The sequence below is a fragment of the Papio anubis genome, chromosome 10 (genome assembly GCF_008728515.1).
Source record: "Papio anubis isolate 15944 chromosome 10, Panubis1.0, whole genome shotgun sequence".
Lineage (NCBI taxonomy): Eukaryota > Metazoa > Chordata > Mammalia > Primates > Cercopithecidae > Papio > Papio anubis.
The window spans coordinates 107,770,408-107,791,125 of NC_044985.1; the positions used below are offsets into that span (position 1 = coordinate 107,770,408).

The 20,718-nt window shown below is 42.7% G+C and overlaps 1 protein-coding gene and 1 long non-coding RNA gene across 5 annotated transcripts in view; one reads left to right on the forward strand and one right to left on the reverse strand.

The window, feature by feature from the left end:
• SERPINE2 (serpin family E member 2) overlaps positions 1-20,718 on the reverse strand; it is a 65,493-nt gene that overhangs the window by 19,027 nt on the left and 25,748 nt on the right. For all 4 annotated transcript variants that reach the window (XM_003908010.3, XM_009183180.3, XM_009183181.3 and 1 more), the window contains exons 2-3: positions 8,184-8,464; positions 4,646-4,873 (exon numbers count right to left, since the gene is read on the reverse strand). In XM_003908010.3, coding sequence (XP_003908059.1) covers positions 4,646-4,873; positions 8,184-8,442 — 487 coding nt within the window. In that variant the 5' untranslated portion in view covers positions 8,443-8,464. The remainder of the gene's footprint in view (positions 1-4,645; positions 4,874-8,183; positions 8,465-20,718) is intronic.
• LOC103876563 lies at positions 8,384-11,504 on the forward strand. The gene is made up of 2 exons (XR_635840.3): positions 8,384-8,472; positions 10,763-11,504. It is a non-coding gene; the product is annotated as an uncharacterized LOC103876563 (long non-coding RNA).

Here is a 20,718-nt window from a genome sequence, read left to right on the forward strand (position 1 = left end):
GTATGTGTGTGTGTTTTTAAATAGGGATCACTAATGCCCAAAGCTATTAAAACTTAGTTCACTGCATTATTAGCTCAAATATATATGTGTGTGTGTGTATGTGTATAAATGCATACTATAAATGCAAGTTATACTACTTTACATGGTGAGAGTAAAACCAATAGCTTTTGAAGAAGCGAGAATATCTAATTCAGGGGTGAGAGCATTAAGTCCTTTTAAATGAAACTCAAGAGGATTCTGATGTACAATAAACAAGTGTTTACATAAGTCATGGTAAATAAACACTGACGTTTCCCACAGTGTGCTAAGACAGTTCCATCACCACTCACTACTTCCACAAGGGGGCACCAACACTGCCTTAAGTCAGGACAAGGAAGGAAAATACCTAAGCCATAAACAGCCGTCATTCAACTCAGCACAAGGCTGGCTGCAAACACACGCTGTCCTGTGGGAACGAAGTTAGAACTTTATGACATCCCACTAGCAAGCTCGTAATTGACTTCCCAATAGTGAATGTTGTTTCTTGCCTCTGCTGGGAACATTACCAAGTTCAATTCCTACTTGCCCTTAACACAGAGCTCAATGGTCCCCTGGACTTCTAAATTTTGTCTGATCATCCTCGTCACCTCCTAAGAGATGCCTCTGCTCTCGATTTCTGTAAAGCCCAGTGCCTGGCCCACCATGACACCTGCAGTATTTTATTCTAGCTAATTTTAATGTGTCTGCCTCCCCCAACTACACTGAGACCTGCACGAGACTCTGCCGTTCACTTTTTGCTTACTCCTAGCACTACACTGAGCATATAGGCAGTGCTCAATAAGTGTCTGAAGAAATGTTCTTAGCCCCTTTTTACAGAGACAAATAATGCCTCCAATTGCCCCTGGGAGGACTAAGATATAATATGGGGACATGAAGAAATAAAAAGAAAATGCATAGTTTAGAGGCAAAGAGGCACATGGAAAGCTGCCATCAGTAACTGCCACAGATAGACATCTATCATCCATCCATCCATCCATCCGTCCATCTGTCTGTCCTTGGATACCTACCTACCTACCACATGCCTGGTACTCTCTTAAATAAGAAACCAAGAAGGAAATCTGGCCTCAAAAACTATGAATTAGAGAGGTGCAGGCTGACATAAAATAACTTGGAAAAGTATACAGCTGCAATTTTAATAAATACCTTAAAGTGGAATTACTCAAGGCTATGGAGGGATAAGAAGAGGGTGACCTGACCTAGTCGGCGAGGTCTGAGATGGATGGGACTTCAGATAACGGCTATAAAAATAGCTCACACTGGCTGAACATTTACTAAGCGCAGGGCCCTTTGCTAAATGTTTTATATGTATTATTCATATCATCACACCAGCCTTAATATTGTCAGAATTATTCTAATAGGTATCACTATTACATCTCTCCATTTTACAGATGAGAATGCTGATGCACAGGAAGGTTAAATAACTTGCCCGAGGTTGTACAGGTAGTATGTAGCAGAACCGAGATTCAAATTCAGAACGTGTGCTTTAAATGTTCATGCCTGCCACTCGTGGGATGGTAGAGAAACGGGTCAACCTTAACCAGGGAAGAGGGAGAGAAAGCACTGTAGGCAGCAGGGCTGTGTGTGTGGGGTTCTCCAACAGGAGACAGGATGGTGAGTAAGGGGACTGGGAAGAGGCATGTGTGGCTGGAACATAAAGTACAAGGATGAGACGCCGAGGCTGCAGAGGCCAACAGGCCAGACCCATTCCTGATGTACTGCAAAAGGCCTGTGTGTTGGGCTCTCCCACTCTCTGTAGGGAAGGAACTATCATTTCCGTGAGACAGACCCAGCAATCTTCCGGACACAGACAGTTGAGCTCCAAGTCACTTCTGAGCTCTACCATGTGGTCATGTACCTTTCAGTGGGGGCAGTTCACCCCCAGGTAAAGGCAGTTTTGGAAATCAGCAGGGATGTTTTTAATTGAGTGGGCAGTGGCCAGTGGCCAGAAATGCTATCTGTCCTGCAATGTTCAAAACAGTCCCATCCAGTGAAGAATTGTGCTGCTTCTTCCATGGCTTTTAAATACCCCACTGGATCTCTGCATTGGTAGGACACCTACTTATAATTATCCGAGCCTAGAACCTCGTTCTTTTTCATGTGTAAACACAGGGTGGGTTTTTTTTTTTTTTTGGATCCTTTTCATGTATGCTGAATTTGCCAGGAATGTGACTCCCATGCAAATCAAGCAGAGCCTGTGCTTTGTTTTGTTCAGAAATTTATCAAGAGTCTTGCACCGTTACAGAAAAACTGCATCAGCAATAGTAACAAAGTTCACGTTTATGAGTCACCAGTACAACAGGCCTGTCTGTCTGCTTTTATAGCTGTCAATTCACAATTATTCTGAGACTCTGACTACTTTATTATGTATTTGAGTGTAGTTGTACCCAAGGGTTTACCTATTGAACTACATATATACATTTATTTTGTTTTCCTTTGTATTACAGTTTGGCACTGTCTCAAATTTTTAAAAATGTGTGTGTGTGCATAAGGTAATATGATGTATGAATTTCGTTTCAGAATAGTAAAGAGAGTATTAAAAATATTTGTTACAAACAGGGGAGTTAGGGCTGACAGGGCTGCAAAGCGCTGCAGGGGTCTCCATGCTTCTTCCCAGCACATGTGGGGGTTTTCTCCAGGTGCTCTGAAGACTGCCACATGGTCTAACTAATGTGGTTTAATATTACCATTCTACAGATCAAGGCAGCGACTAAGAGGACAAAATGACATGTCACAGTCACACAGCTCCAGCCACAGAGCCAGGACCAAGAACCAGTCCTGAGGGCGTCTGCTTCCGACCACTCTTCACAAGCCTACAGATGCCAGACACCTGGAAACTCCACTGAACACCCTCATATGTGCTGGCCTCCTGATGGTTTATGGTTTTAGGAAGGGCACCCAGACTGCATGGTCCAGGTCCCACTAAGAACGGACGCCACGAATTTACCCAAGTCACCTGGGATCTCCTCCACCCTCCCTGAGCCTTCTTTGTCCACCCCTTCACTAGTTCTGCTAATGGGTCTCCAACATTTGGGTGTGTAAGAATGGTGATGGGAGGCAGAGGCAGACTGGGAGTTGCCAGCCACTCCCTCGGAGATTCCAATGCAGTGGGCTGGGCTCCAGGGATTTGCCTTCTCAACACACAGCCCAGATAATTCTGCTGCAGGGACACCAGTAACCACACTTTAAGAAACACACCCTGAAAGGCCACAGTTTCCCTAGGTTTCGTCTTTGGGCTTCTTCTCCCTATATACTCTCTCCCTTCTATGAAAAAAGGCTCTATGGCCAGGCACGGGGGCTCATGCCTGTAATCCCAGCACTCTGGGAGGCTGAGGCGAGAGGACTGCTTGAACCCAAGAGTTCAAGACCAGCATGGGCAACACAGTGAGACCCCATCTCTTCAAAAAAATAAAAAAAAAACTAGCCAGGCGTAGTGGTGCACACCTGTAGTTCCAGCTACTGGAACGGCTGAGGTGGGAGGATTACTTGAGCCCAGGAGGTTGAGGCTGCAGTGACCTATGATTGCATCATTGCGCTCTGGCGTAAGAGATAGAGCAAGACCCTGTCTCCAGAAAAAAAAAAAAAAAAGGAAAAAGGGTCCCAAGTCTGTACTCCCAGACTTCACATTCTCCTGTTGTTTCAGACCTACAGCTCCTCCTGCATGTCTCCACCTGGACCTCCAGGTTACAAATTAAGGTTTATGTTTGTTTGTTTTTGTTACTGTTGTTTTAGACAGAGTCTCATTCTGTCGCCCAGGCTGGAGTGCAGGGGTGTAATCTCAGCTCATTGCAATCTCCGCCTCCTGGGTTCAAGCGATTCTCCTGCCTCAGCCTCCCAAGTAGCTGGGATTACAGGTGACCGCTATCATGTCTGGCTTATTGTTGTATTTTTAGTAGAGATGGGATAAACCATGTTGGCCGGGCTGGTCTCAAACTCCTGACCTCAGGTGATCCACCCACCTCGGCCTCACAAAGTGCTGGGATTACTGGCATAAGCCACTGTGCCTGGCCTACAAATTAAGTTTTAAAACACCAACATTAGACTCTACTTTATTTAATGGGAGAAGAGACACCTACAAATGCGTAATCATTTTGAGATGTGGAAAGGGCTGTAATGAAGGGGTGTGTAAAAGTTGTAATTGTATGCTAATCATAACGGACAACAGGGTACCCATGTCTTTGGCAATGGCAGAAGCAAGAGGCCTGGAAGGCAAAGAGATCAATCAATCTGGAAGGATGAGGAGGACATTCCAGGTAAAGGGAGAGGCAGATGCAAAAACAGGAAGGAATGAGCACGAAAACCTTCCAAACTGACAAGAGCCTGGTGGGCAAGGACGCTGGAGACCAGATATGGCAAGGAGAGGAGACAGTGCAGGGGCTGGATTCTGTTCTGTTGCCCAAACTACAGGAGAAATACCTCCCAGGAGCACAGTGAGCGATGGCAGATTGAAGGGGAAGGTGGGAGACCGAACAGAGCTTCCCTGGGTCCAGAAGTTTCTCAACCGACTGGCCATTGGATTGGACTTGCAGACGCCACTTTGAACCCTGGAGTCTAACTCATGCTTTCATTCACAAACTATGCAATCATATGACATACTGTGGCCACTCACCTCTAGTTTCGTTTTTAACCCATGCATTGATGGAATCACAGGCAGAGGCTGGATCCTCAAAGTTCACATTCCGGACCTCAGACTGGAACACATCTTTGTTCCTTGTAACAAAAGGCACTTCGATTTCAGAGGCATTCTTCACAAACACGGCGTTAGCCACTGTCACAATGTCTTTATTCTTCTTGGAGACGATGGCCTTGTTGATCTTCTTTAATATTTTACCAACTCCTAAAAGAGAAACCAGAAAATACTGCAGTATTTCCATAAGAATCTAGAAAAGTTTTAAAAATCTTTTATATTGCAGCAAGTAAGAACAGTACAGGCCAGATGCAGTGGCTCACACCTGTAATCCCAGCAATTTGAGAGGCTGAGGTGGGTGGACTGCTTGAGCTCAGGAGTTTAAGACCAACCTGGGTAATATGACAAAACCCTGTCTCTACCAAAAATACAAAATTAACTGGACATGGTAGCACACCTGTGATACCAACTACTTGAGGAGGCTGAGGTGGAAGGATCGCTGGAGCCCAGGAAGTCAAGGCTGCAGTAAGCCTTGATCGCGTCCCTGCATGCGGCCTGGGTGACTAAGCAAGACCTTGTCTCAAAAATAAAAACAAAAGAACAGTACAAACAGGATAGCTATGAGTAGCAAGAAACTAAGTCTCTGTCCTCTCAGGGGCTTATTTCTTAAGAAAAGGAGAGAATGGGGTTAAAGTCTAACCACTGAAGCTCTCAAAAATCAATTGTGCTTCTGCATCAAAACAGGGATATTCCACGTGCTCTTGCCACCTTCCCAATGCAGACCTCATTCTCATGGTAGCTTTTCTGGGCACCAGATCAGTATGAATGCTGGTACAGTCCTCAGTTCTATAGCCAAGGGGGAATAAATCAAAGCGAACTTCCTAATTCTTTCTCTCTTGTCTAACATTATTAAGCGCTACTTCCTTTCTTGCCAAAGATTTAACAATGTAATTTCGTTTTTTCTATTTTGGAAAAAAAATGAATAAAATAAGCGTTAGAAAGACTATAAAAAATTACCATGTGCCACCATCCAGAACAATGTGGTTTTTACTTGGTATCAAGCTCAAAGAGTAAGGAGATTAATTTTATGGCAATATAAGCTTTATTTTACATGAGCCATTCATACATGCTCCATTTAGTTTGAGAGGGTGAAAAAGAGGCAAATAAGTTATAAGGATGCAATGTGTTTCTACAGAGAGCTCAAATTACAGATCCTTCTTCATCGCTTGGGGTCTCTTCAAAATGACACTGTCCTAAAACATCCTGCCGGAGTCACCTTGATGGTCCCCTAAAGAGCCGATTTGTCACTGTGTGTGAATGTACATGCTCTTCAGACCCTTTACACAGGGTGGGGCCGTCTTCTCAGGGCCCACAAAGAGGGGCGTGTGTAGGACTTTACAAAGTGCATGGCCCTCTCTTAGACGCTCATGACCACATCTTACAATTGTTCTACGGTGCAGGCCCATTCTACAAGTAAGAAAACGGCAGCCTTTAGAGGCTGAAAGACACTTCCAAGGCCAATTGCCAGCTCCTGGCCCTTTTGGGGTAGGGGTGAGGCAGTGGTGGATGGCCAACAGGCCAATATTGTTAGAACTTCAGAAATAATGGCTTAAAATCAGTGTGGCTCAGCATTAAAATAAACAACAAAAATCCAGTTGCTATTTTGGAATTGTCTCGGCTGACACGGCCTGGATCACACTAGGAAAGGCCATAAATTTTAGCAGTGATTCGCCACGAAGTTATAAATCACCAAGAGTTTTCTGAACTTCCAAGCAAGGGGCGGAACAGTGTGTTCCAAGTATTTAGTCCTTCTATGCTTCCAACAGGTGAACAAACTGCAAACTCATGCAGAAGTGTAATGCTGCATCAACAGAGCAGTGAGATTAGGCATTTGGTGCTGGCAGCCCTGGAGGCCACGCTGAGCAGAGTTGGAGGTGGGTGCAGAGCGAGGCACTGAAGGACACAAATCGCCACCTCCCTGATCTTACTCTCCAGCTGACGATGCCAGTGCAGTCAAGATTCTCAGAACTTTCGGGCCAGCCCGGGTGGAAGAACATGGGCAGGAAGACTCCCTTGTTTCCAACAAAGTAAGCAGACCTAGATGTGAATGTGACTTTTGCAAGGTCACAGAGGGTGTTGGTGGCCCGGAAGAGCGGGGGAGCCAGTCCTGCTCCCCTGCGAGCTGCAGTCAGGGAGACAGCAGACAGGACACAGCTCTGGGCAAGACCCCTCAGCTGAAGCAAAACAGTGCCAGAGGATGAAGCTCGTGCAGTTAAACGGGTCATTTAAGAAAGGTTTTTCGTTAAATCAAACTAAACCTTTTTCATTGGGCCTTACTTTAAAACATTTTTTTAGCTCTCTCTCTCGCTACATATCTATCTATCTATCTATCTATCTATCTATCTATCTATCTATCTATCTATATTTTTTCTTTAAGCTCTGGGATGCATATGCAGAATGTGCAGGTTTGTTACAGAGGTATACATGTGCCATGGTGCTCTGCTGCACCCATCAACCTGTCAGCTAGGTTTTAAGCCCCGCATGCATTAGGTATTTGTCCTAATGCTTTCCCTCCCCTTGCCCCCCACCCCTCGACAGGCCCCAGTGTGTGATGTTCCCCTCCCTGTGTCCATGTGTTCTCATTGGTCAGCTCCCACTTATGAGTGAGAACATGCGGTGTTTGGTTTTCTGTTCTTGTGTTACTTTGCTGAAAAGGATGGTTTCCAGCTTCATCCATGTCCCTGCAAAGGACATGAACTCACTCTTTTTTTATGGCTGCATAGTATTCCAAGGTGTATATGTGCCACATTTTCTTTATCCCGTCTATCATTGATGGGCATGTGGGTTGGTTCCAAGTCTTTTCTTAGCTTTATATTTTGAAATAATTATAGATTTATAGGAAATGGCAAAACAATATGCAGGGAAGTCCCACGTGCCTTTCACCCAGTCTTCCCAATGGTACTGTCGTTGCATCAGGAAATTTCCATCAGGTCAGTCCACAGGGTGCATTCAGACTTCACTCATTTTCCATATACTCCTGTTGTAGGCTTGGGGAGGGGGGGTCTGTGCAGATTTGTGTGGCCACCGCCACAATCAGGACGCAGGATGGCTCCACCACCACAAGGCCCCTGGGTCCCCCACAGCCACCCCTTCCCAGCTCCTCTCACATGCTTTACAAGCACACCTACAACCACAGTGCAACTCAGCCCTGGGCGCCATGGAGGTGGTGAGCCAGGAAGCGTCCCCTGCAGGAATGAGGGCTGAAGCCTTGGGAAGGGAGACCTAGTGACAGACCCCAAGCTCCGAAAGTACAGAAAAGGGACCAGAGTCTAGTTCTCCTAAATGCCAGCACCACGCTATTTGTTCTTTAGAAAAGACTGACCCCAAGCCCCAAGTGGCACCAGCGAAACCTCTTCTGGCTGCTCTGCTTCTTGGGGCTGTCAGCAAAAACCAAGCCATAAACCCTGTGGTCACAAGACTCAGGCAAAGGCCCCGCCAGGGAGCAATCGTGCACACGCACCATTCACGCCGTATTTCATCACCGTGGTGAGCTGCTTCTTGGTCCTGCCGTCTGCCCCCAGCTGAAGCATCCCCAGGACGGACGCAATCCCATGGGGAGAGATCACGATGTTGTCATGAGGCCTCGACTTGACAATCTGATTGAAAACCTGGATCCCCGTGTTGGAGCCTAGTTCCTCGAGAGACAGAGGGTTGAAGTTGGAGCAGATGGAGGGCAGCGTCACAGAGGCCAACAGGAAGAGGGGGAGATGCCAGTTCATGGTTCCTTCCACCAAGGACGACCTGAAAAAGTAAGTTAAAAAATATTTAAATTATATTTAAATGGGTACTTTACTACTTTTTTGTTTCTGGTTTTTTTTTTTTTTTTTTTTTTTTTTTCCAGATGGAGACTCGTTCTTTTGCCCAGGCTGGAGTGCAGCGGTGCCATCTCGGCTCACTGCAACCTCTGCCTCCTGGGTTCAAGCAATTCTCCTACCTCAGCCCCCTGAGTAGCTGGAATTACAGGCATGCACCACCACGCCCGGCTAATTTTTGTATTTTTAGTACAGATGAGATTTCACCATGCTGGCCAGGCTGGTCTCAAACTCCTGACCTCAAGTGATCTGCCTGCCTCAGCCTCCCAAAGTGCTGGGATTACAGGCATGAGCCACTGTACCTGGCCTGGGAGACCATTTTGTACTCACCTAGGTATGCTGGACTGTACTCAGCATAATTGAATGCCATATGAATACATTTAAGACAGAACAGTGTAATTAAATCAGTTTTCAAAACACATCTTGGGGAGGTGGGGACGGAAAAGAAGCAAACTTCCATCTCTTGGGTCCTTACAATGTGCCAGGTCCTATACTAATCAGTATTTAATTCTCGGTTATTTTATTTTTATTTTTATTTTGTTTTTGAGACAGTCTCACTCTGTTGCCCAGGCTGAAGTGCAGTGGCACAATCTTGGCTTACTACAACCTCCACCTCCCAGGTTCAAGTGATTCTCACATCTCAGCTTCCTGAGTATCTGGGATTACAAGTGTGCGCCAACTCACCTGGCAATTTTTTTCTTTTTTCTTTTTTTTTTTTTTTTAGTAGAGACGAGGTTTCACCATGTTCGCCAGGCTGGTCTCGAATGTCTGGCCTCAAGTGATCCGGCCTCCCAAAGTGCTGGGATTACAGGCATGAGCCACCATGCTTGGCCTAATCATTATTTAATTCTCAAAAACGCCTTTCATCCAATTAAACCAATATTTACTGAGGGTCCACTGTATGTTGGGCCCTTTTATAAGTGCTAGGCATATGACATAACTAACTGGACAAGACTCCCACCCTCACCGAGCTTACAATCTAGAAGGGAGACAGAAAATAAGCCAGCAAGCAATAAAGCATTTTCAGAAAAGGATAAAAAGCACAATAATAAAATACAGGGACGTGAGTGGACGAAGGGCTGGCGGGGTCGGGAGGTGGTCATTAGATAGGGTGGTCAGGAAGCCACCTCTATGGCAGGGACATGGATGATGAGACCTGAATGGGGGAAGGAGCCAGCCACACTCTGATGGGTACAGTACGCTGGGCAGAGGGAGAGCAGGGCCGAGGCCCTGAAATGGAAATAAACTTGGTGTATTAGAAGCCAGTGTGGATGTGAAGTCAAGGTCGTGGAGTAAAGAAGGGAGACAGGTGGGTGAAGCCAAAGGAGAGTTCAGATCTGGGAAGGTCCTGTAGAGCCTGGAAAGGCACTGGGATTTCATTCCAAGGGTCACAAGAAACCCCTGGAGGATTTCAAACATGGGAGTGAATCCCTTGGGTTGCTATTATTATCTTATAATCACATGTGCTTGATTCTTTTACCATAAGCACACTGTTTTTAAAATTAAAGAATGATTAATTAAAGTTAAGCGACTGCTTTAAAGTTACAATAGGGTAGGACAATTGGTAAATTCATCAATTTTGAGGATGGTGTTGCTTACATGGATGTTCTCAACTACAGTGATTTGTTTTAAAGAAGCTTCCCTCCTTAATCACCACTCACAGAGCTTTCTCTGGCTATGACAAGTAAGAGGTAGGAAATTTGCATGTATTTATGGAAAAGCAAATACTTTCATTAAGTAAGAACTTAACAGTGGCAGCTGGTAAAACAAAAGCAGCATTTGTGATGTTGCTAATTTGGTTCTTCCCTGAGAGGCCCGAGCTCCTGCTGAGCACAAGTCTCCCGTGGAGTCAATGTGTCCCTCTCTGTTGTTACGTGTGGGAGGTTGGGGGTGACTGCAGAGAATAAAACAGAGGGGAGCCTTCTAAGAGACAGGTGACCTGGAGGGAGGGGGAAATCGTGTCTCTGTGTGCTCTGGGGGAGGGCACGGGCACAACCACAGTGTTAGGCAGAACTGGCCCCGTATTTGGTGTCTCCTTGCCTTCCTTTCTATGCACTTTCTGTGCTTCCCATCCTAGGGAGTAGGAGATGTTCAATAAACACTTGTCAGATTAATCCGATGGCTCGTAAATACTTTCTATTTTTATTAATTAATTTCTCACTGCATCAAAATAGTGTTTATGGAGTATGGCTAAGAAAATGCTTGTGTTTAATTCTGATCCTCACAGTCAGCTCAAGACACTCTCTGAGGGAAGAGCCATCACTACATTCAGCAAGGACTGTGGGCTCACACAGAACTCCCTGCCTGGCTCCCCGACACAGGGGGCCCCACCGTGAACCACTGAGGCCATCGTTCCACTTGACGTTGCAAGTTTCTTATGTGTTGTGAAACAAGCGCTTTGCTAAAGATTTAGAATGTGCCGTGTTTCTCCAGAGCTTAATTGTACAACAATTGTATAAACCCAGCCTGTCTAAATTCAAAACATGTAAGTGACCTACATACGCTGCTCCCGCTTGGGCTCAACTGGCCGGCGTGGCCTATTTTGACTTTGGCACCTAGGACTGGCTCTAATGCCACGACAATCCCTTGAGTTTCCTGGAGCCTACTGGACTTTGGAGAGCATCCAAATCATGACCGCGGAAGCTTTATTCATTTCATCTAAAAACTAGAAATGGTGTTCTCCCCTTCCTTCTTCCCTCTTGCCTTTCCTTTCTTTTGGGCAATAAATATCCCCTTTAAAATTTAATATAGCACAAAGTCATCACAAGTATAAAACATTATGTACAATCTTTGTTACAAATGGCCAAATCCAGTGACCAACTTCATCCATCTCAATTGTTGACTCTTGCATTATAGTCTATTCTGGTGTCTACATTCAGCCCGCTATAATCTGTATTCCTGAAGCCTCCCCAAAGAAATCCTCCTAGATTAGTGAATATTTGAATAAATATCAGAATTTGGATTCACAAGGCATGGACATTAAACTGGTTTTGCCTCTGGTAGCTTAAAGTTGATAGACTCAAATACTACAGATATATATACACACACACATATATCTATCTGTTCTATATATATAGATATACATTTTCTCTCTATATATATATCTCAAATACTACAGATATATATTTTCTATATATATACCCATATCTATCTATATATATATATATAGAGAGAGAGAGAGACAGAGAGAGAACATTGTAAAAACAGGGTGAAAGGATCAGTGACAATGAGAAATCTAACAGCTCCAATGTCTTAAAGTCACAAGGACAGTCTCCCAAATAAATAGCTAACTTATTTAGAAGAATTCTGCTTGGTTATAAATTTTTGCTAAAAGAACAGTTTTACTATGACATGGAAGAAAGCTGTTATGGGTGTTTTTCTGGGTTTCTTGGACTTGGGAAGTTTTTGAGAGCTGTCTATGTACAATTTCATAAAAGTGCACTGGGACAGTGTTAGAGCTATGCAGAACTTGGAATCAGAGCTATTTTTGATTGATGTGCTGAGCACAACTTCTCCTTGGCCAAATGCTCACTCGTCTAAACTCACCTGGCTTATATACGTGTCTAAGAATAAGCTTTCATTTTTCTCCAAAGTTCAGTAGCCAGGAGAGGGGGTGTTGATCTATAAATTACTTTAGGCCCGCATAATTCCTAACAATGAAACACACTCATGTCCAAATAGACAGTCGCTTACATGAAGTAACTTGGAGTTATCAAGTTTTGAAATGCTTGATCTCTGGAACAAGCAGATGCCATAATGGGAAGTACATAGAAACCTCCTGTTTATTTTCCTTTTTAAGAGAAATTACACTTTTAAACTTTCAAATCAGAGGGAAATGAGTGCTGCCCAAATGTACTGCATAGCAACAAAATGGAAGATTATCGTTTGCTTGAATATTGTTTTCCAACAGTAAAAGTAAGTCTCTAGGCCATCATTGGAGGGAAGATCATAAGCCCATCAATAGAGCCATCGCCACAGGCATATCCTTCCAAATGCCAGGTATCTCCTTCCCTATGTTCTTCTAGTTTCTCTTACTTCACACCTTTCTCCTTTCCAGTATGGGGAATGTTTACGAAACAGCTGGGTACTGCTTTGAACTTTAACCATGATTTAATGTAGTAAATAATGGGATGGTAGTTTTGCAAATGCCAGACTCCAAATATATCCCTAGCATTTATAAATAGACCACTTGCCAATTGCAGACATTAGAGGAACCCACTCTCTATAGACCCAATGGTGTCCACCCTCTCTTCTACACAGGTGATGCTCAAATATGCAGCTCAAATCCTCAAACTCTCTGCTGAATTTCAGTGCTATACTTTTCAACAGTTTGCTACCTGTTTTCAATTCATTGTTCAGAAAAATTATCCACTGGTGGGGAGGGGCACTAGTCTCCAAAAATCTACCAAATCTTCTCTTTTTCAAGAGTCATAGTTTCTGTTGATAGAGCTTGCTTACCCAAGCCTGCACCTCTGCTTCTCTCCCTTAGCCCCCACCTAGCAACCGTGACACTTCTACCCAATTCCTTCCACGGTGTGTTATACTTTTCCTGATCGTTAAAGATGGGGTTCTTTATTCCCTTCTTTGAATTTCTATAGCATTTCCCATTTGCATGCCTCATTTTGGTTGTTTTCCAAGTGTGTTTTTCTTTTCTCCCAAGTAGACTGGAAGCTCACGGAAAGCAGGGACTTTAGAATCCTGGTGCCCACAGGGTCAGCTTAGGGCTAAGCTTACCATTCATTGGTAGACACAAAATCAGAGGTTGACCTGTGGGACTAATCCAGGAAGTGTTTGCTGTGCAATACAGAGTGCTCTAAAAATAATTTTAGCAACTAAAAGTCAAAAAAGTCACAAGTTTAGATTAGGGTTATTCTCAGGAAAAATGAAAAGGAATGAAAGTTCTGGTACTACTGGGCCCTCACCCCCCATGGCAAACGTTCTGCACAGCCGCCACCCCTTATGGGCTGGGCACCCACTTCCCAGCGTGCCTCGCTCCCGCTGCTCCCTGCTGCTTCACACCCCACCATCGCCGCCACTGCCATCACCTCTCCAGGCTGCTTGAGCACCTGTGACCAGACCCCTTAGCCTGGAACCGGTGCTGAACAACTGAACAGTGGAGACCAGGATAGAGTCACAAAACAGGAAGCTCACTTCCGACCTAACAAATTCTCCTTTTTATGAAATAAAATAGTTTACATATAGTATACAAACAAATGATAAATAATATGACACTAGTCTGCTCTATGTAGCAAAATAAATAAGTTGTAGGCAGACAGTTTGGTAGGAAAAGCCACTGGAAAGACTCTTCTGGGTCCATTCATAGCTGGAGGGTGCACACGTATTTTGGGAGGACACGGAAGCGTCTAATGAAGGAAAAGTTCTCCATCCCCTCTCATTCTCTATAAAAGGTTTAAAGTGATCATGTTTTATAAAATGTGTATTTTTAAAAACATTATATCATGGGAGTTATCAAATATATGCAAATATTTAATACTCCCCACATATTCAACATACAGAAAAAGCAATTATCAACTCATGCCTTGGTTTATTTCTACTCAAATCAAAGATGATTTTGAAGTTAACTGTAGACATCATATAATTCAAAATAATTTCAACATATAGTCTAAGCCTAAAGATTTCAAATATATATCCATAACATCATTATCACACCGCAAAATAACTCCTTAACACGTTAAATATCTAGCCCAGGTTCACGTTTTTTCTAATTGTCTTCTTTTTTTTAATAGTATATTTGAATTATGATCTAAGTGAGCTCCATATATTGCAACTGGTTACATCTCCTGCCTTTGTTTTGTTTTGTTTTTCATCTTCTAGTTGCTTCATTTTTTTTCCCTTGGAATTTTTGTGTTGAAGAAACCAGGTTATTTGCCCTGTAGAGTTTCCCTAGGGTAGATTTTACTAACTGCATTGATGTGATGCTGTTCAACAAGTTCCTCTGACTTCTGTCCCTCCTGTAAACTGTTAGAGCTAGAGCAGGGGTCTGCAAGCTACGGCCTATGGGCCAGATCTGGCCACACTTTTTGTTTTGTCTATGGGTGCATTTGTGCTATGATAGGGAGCCGAGCAGAGGTGCCTGGCTGCAACAGAGACGGTATAGCCTGCAAAGCCAAAAACAGTCATCACGTGGCCCTCTACGTGAAAAGCCTGCTGACCCCAACCGTAGGGACTGATCAGATTCAAGTCGATTTTCTCTTTTTGCAAGCATATTTTGTATAGGTGCTGTCGAGGGTGGTGAAATCAGTAGATAGTAGCTGACTGTCTCTTTTTGTGGTGTTATCAGCTGCTCATGATGACCGCCTAAGTGCACTGTTTTATTAAAAGTTACCAAATGTGGGTGCTGTTACAATTCTAACTTTCCTTCCTTACTTATTAATTAGAATATTTATATAAAAAGGAGTTTTCCATAATCAACTACTTGGTTGCCCTGAGGTTTATTTTGTGTTACAAGGGCAGGATAAATTCTTCATTCATTTCCCATATCTAACAGTTTTCAAAATAATTCAAAATAGGTTGATTGACGAGAAGGTTTTGTTTTGTTTTCTGTATCACTATAAACTCATGTTTTTCAACAGACTTTAAGGGTCTTGATCCACTGCAAATACTATTCTTATTGATGCTCAAAATGAGCCTCTTCACACTGGTTCTTAAACCTTCTGATACAACCCTAAAGTCTTGTTAGCCTCCTTGCTTTCCAGTTTGACTAGAGGTTTAGGCTCATTTTATGTATCTTCTGTTCCAGATGGAATCAGCCACTTCTCTAGGGAGCTCTGGTTCCTTTTAGTGAGAAACAGTAGCACTGAGCACCCTTATCTAATAAACTCTAAATTAACTGTGGAAATGCTGAGCTACAGTGATAAGGAAAATCCAAAGTCCATTTGCACCACTCTCTGGACTATATCCAAATACTGAAATTCAAATTATGAAAGCCAGACTGCTGACACTGTTTTACACTGATGGTTCACACATCACTGGAAAATCAAATTATGAAAGACCAGCTGCTGACACTGAATCGGTTTGCCTCCCATGACCATCTAGACGGAGAGAGGCTCGCTGGATGACGACGAGAAAAAGGAGTCCGCTGAGCATTAAAAGCTGGGCTGGCAGAATCAAAGTGCAATGCCCTCGTGTGACAGCAGAGTCTCCTGAATCAAGCCCAGCCTAAAAATGGAATCCTAACAGTGCAGATGCCAGCGATAAACAACTGACACACAGCCCGGCAAGGAGAGTCCCCACATTTATCTCAGCCTCTCCCCTCCCTGCCCCTCAGTGAAAGCTGACACCTTCTCAGGCACTAGGAAAGTCTTGCTATCCTAGCCTCGTGTTGCTAGGATCCTGGTTCTTGGAACCTAAGACCCCTTATTAATATATATGGGCTAGAGCAGGTGGAGAAAAACAGCAGGCATGTTGTGTCCGAATCATGACATCCCTCAACAGCTTTTCCTGTCACGGCTTCCCAAAGAAGTAAATGTACAGGCCGGGCACAGTGGCTCATGTCTGTAATCCCAGCACTTTGGAAGGCCGAGGGGAGCAGCGTGCTTGAGGCCAGGAGTTCGTAACCAGCCTGGCTAACATGGCATAACCCTGTCTCTACTAGAAATACAAAAATCAGCCGGGTGTGGCAGCACATGCCTGTAATGGCAGCTATTCGGGAGGCTGAGGCATGTGAATCTCTTGAACCCGGGAGACAGAGGCTGCAGTGAGCTGAGATGGTGCCACTGCACTCTAGCCCAGGTGACAGAGCGAGACTGTGTCTCAAAAATAAATAAATGAATCAATAAAAATGTACAGGAAAGGTTTGGGGCTGCCAAACTGAGACTTCTGAATGGCCTTAAGTGGAATCGTGCTGTCCAGCATTCAGATCAAATGTTTCCCAACAGTACTTTGCCAATACTCTTAAGGGTGTTTGGCAAGAGACATTCTAGAGACTCTTCAGGAGGTGAGCCATGGAGATTAAGGCTGTCTCTGTAAGTTGACAGTAATTGTTAATGGACAAGTAATCGGGGTTAAGCCTCACATATGGTCTCTGTCTCTCAAACCTGTATAAGCAATACTGAAATAATGTCCACTAAGACCTGTCTTCATTTTCCAAACATCCACCACATTTTCTTATGACACCAAATCAGGTGAACAAGCAAACTAAAGTGCCTCTTGGTTATCCTTGGGAAGTGTACTGAGTATTATCAAAATGACTCAGCGTCTTTAAAATTTAGAGAACAAACGGGAAATGCCAACGTATCAAGGAGACAGCAGCTTGATAGTTTTAAAATGGGTTCTTTCAGGTTACTGGAGAAAGAGACATCGGAATTTTTTCTTAAATTTTTGTCTGCCTTCAAAGTGTATGCTCATTCTATGACGCTAATGAATTTGGCCAAAAAGGAACCTTAAAATGTTTAGGAAATAACTTTTCAGCTGCTGAAAAGTATGGCAGCAACATCCAAATGGTTCCTGCAACAAAAAGACACATATTTTATTGTGAAGTACACTCTGACGTCAAGTGCCTTTTATCCACATATTATATGTTCTAAAATCTCTTTGGGTTGATGGGAAAAGGCTAGGGGGAAGGAGGGGATTAGAGTTTTGTTAGCAGTCTGTCTTTTAAAATTCAAGATTACAGGATATTTATTCTATTTTCCTCTAAGTTTCCGGGAAAATACACCTAAGGTTCAAATTCCAATCCTACTACCCATTAACCAAGAGATCCAAGGTAAGTCACAATCTGTATCCGTCTTAGCTTTGTCCTCTGCCATATCAGAAATCGTATCTCAAGGGTGGCCATGGGAATTCAATAGGTGCAAACAGAAAGACATAGTAACCAGCCTAATACCTGGCTCAGAGCAAGTGTTCAGTAAATGCTGGCTGTCTTCTTCTGGTCTTCTTCAGTGTTCAAGACCTGAAATACTCTGATTTGTATTTCAGCAACTATTTAGAAAGTCTCAAGAATCAAGCTAAGAAAACAGTCAAACACTGCTACCTTGATGAAGGCCTGTCTGTATCTTTGTAACTTCCTTAGACTATTTAAGACTCAAAAATAGATTAAGAAAATGCTGGTGCATTTTGCTGTCTCTGTAAGAGAACTGAGGGGTACATTACTATGGGAATGAAGGGGGATAAGTGTGTCCCAGAAAACCTATAATAGTGCTGAGATATGTTTTCCAGTCTGCTGACAGATCATTAAATCTGGTTTACTTACGTATCAAGTCCTACAGACTTTTCTTTTTGACATGTCTTTAAGATGTAATGGTCCAAATGGCTGATTTCCTAATCCAGCAACCAAGAGGTGACCCAAGACATTACAGTCATATTGACCAATGGTTCTCAATCTTTAGAAACAAGGAAATACCTTTTTAACTTCTCTCTTCAGTAAGAGACACGGAAGTACCTTTTTTAGACATAAAAAATATTACACATGTATGTTTTTAGTATTTGTAAAAATACATAATAAAAAACCATGACTTCTTAAACATGTTAATAAAATGCAAATTCTTTTTATCAGTATCTAGGTACATTTTTTAAAAATCGTATGTTGAGATATTATTTATCAATCTAGACTCAAAACTGGGCCATGAACATGATTTCTCTGATCCTTTAGAATAACCCTCATATGGCTATGGGCCCTCAATTCAGAGATGAGAGACTAACACTCTCTGGATTCTTGCCAATAAAAAAATGAGTATCAAGTGCTAGAAGTGTAAATTGATTTTTAAAAAATCTTTCTTAAAGGCAATCCCTAGTATGCATAAATAATCTTAATAATGTATCTACCTATTGGAACACTAATACCCCTTCTATCAATCAATCCTAATGTAATAATAAAAAAGATTCCGCTCCAAAAATGTTTACTATTATTTTCAGTGTAAAAGCATTGCAATATTCTTTGCAATAAATAATGGTAACAGCAATTATAATTGCAAATTGAATCTCCAATGGAGGGGACACTGTGGGTGACCTTTTACCAATTTTGTGCACTTATCCCCTAGTTTCTAGGTGCTTTGTTGCTAACGGTTTATACCTGTTACCTCGGACAATTACTAGTGGGAGTTGAAGGCCACTTTCTTAGTTGGCCTTAAGTCGTTGAGAGTTCACAAACACCATTCCCTTCCTGAGGACTAACAGCCATTGACTACTGGTCTGGTTGTTCACTGACTCTCCAGAGCTCCCCATGAGCTCTGAATGTAGGATTTTGCCTGATATTTCTTGCTTGGTTTCTTCCCTTTCTAATTCCCACTCTTCCCCTTCCCTTACTGTTTCACCTGGGAGCATTTCCTTAATGAATCCCTTGGCTCAGGGATTGCTTCTGGAAGAACATAACCTAAAATGTCCAACAATAATGAACACTTAATGACATCCATCCAACACAATATTCTTTGGCTGTTAAGAACCTATCTCTGAAGAAAACTTAAAGACATGGTAATATATTCTGGATATATCTTAATTGGAAAAAAATCTACGGTATAATTAACTATGTAAAAATTATACACAGGCACAAAAAAGACGAACAGGACAGATATTAAAATATCTATATAGTTATTTCTGGTGGTGGGAATATGAATATTATTTATTATTCTGTATACTGTTATGTCTCCTTCAAAATTTCTGTAATGAAATCGCCACTTACAACAAGGATCCCTTTTCCTTTTATCAGGAACTTATACTCTGGAATAGCTGAAATGTGTTCTAAACAGGAGGAGAGGAGGTTATGGAGCACAACAGTGGCTAAATCAAAGGATCATAAAACTTTAATAAAAATAGTATTTATTGGAAAAGGAGAAATAGTTGAAAAATAATAGAGTGGAATCTTTTTATATACACTAAGATGAATGTTACACCCCATTACAACCCACAGACTATTTCATGTTGAGTTCTTTCAGTAAATGGTGGTGCTATTTTGGTGAACATGATTTGACCTATTTATGTGGCCAAATCTACATATTAGATATTTAATGGTGGGGATTATGACTTAATTTTTTTATTCTCTGTGTTTAGCATAGTACCTAGTATATAGTAGTAACTCAATATAGGTTTATGAAATAAATTGTAATTCCATGGAAAGTAACTGTTTCATTACTATTTTAGGTATCAGCAGCAACTGTTATTGCTAACTTTTAAAAAAATTCCAGTTTGCTTAAAATTTGTGGAATACCTTCTTAAGTCCTCTAAGAATAATAGCCATCATTTATTGAATGCCTGCTGCTGTGGTTTGAATAACTAGGTCCTTCCAAAATTCATTTGTTGAAATCCTAACCCATGGTATTAGAAGCTGGGTGTTTTGGAGGTAATTAGATCATAAGGGTGAAGCCTCACGAATGGAATTAGTGCCCTTATAACAGAGGTCTCAGAAGGCTAGCTAGTCCCATCTACTGTGTGAGGACACAGTGGGAAGGCAACATCTATGAACCAGAAAGCAGGCTCTCACCAAACACTGAACCTGCTGGTGCCTTGATCTTAGACTTCCCAGCCTCCAGAACAGTGAGAAATAAATTGTTTTTTTATAGACTACCTGGTCTGTGGTATTCTGTTACAGACTGAAACAGAATAAGACATCTACTGTATGACAGACACTGTACCTGGAGCTTCCTTTTCAACATCCAGTTTAACCCTCAACTTAAGAAGTAGGCATTAGTATTTACATTTTATAGATAATAAAAACCAGGGCCCAGAAAAATTAAAGACTCTGGCAAGACTGTATAAATGGTACATGGTAAAAAGACCTGATGCCTAAAAGCCAGTGCTCTGTATGCAACACTGCATCCTGTGACAGAGTTTAAAGGGTCAACTGAAAAAAAGGTGAAGAAACACTGTCTTCCTTCTACCTCTCTGTCCTTTGCTTAAATCATCGACTACTCAAAGTAAACAAGTGACCAGTTTTACAAGGCACTAGAATTGAACATAATGTTTGTTACTCTAGTGGCTCTCAACTGGTGGTGGTGGGTGATGTTGCCCCTCTGCCCCCAGAGTAGATGTGGCAATGTCTGGAGACGTTTTTGGTTGCACACGTGGGAAGGAGGTGCTACTGGCATCTAGTGGATGGAGGCCAGGGATGCTGCTAAACTTTCTCCAGTACCCAAGACAGCCCCCACACTAAAGAGTTATATCAGTAGTGCCAAAATAAAGAAAGCCTGCTCTAGGGCACAAGAGAACACACATTCCCACTCTCCCCCCAGG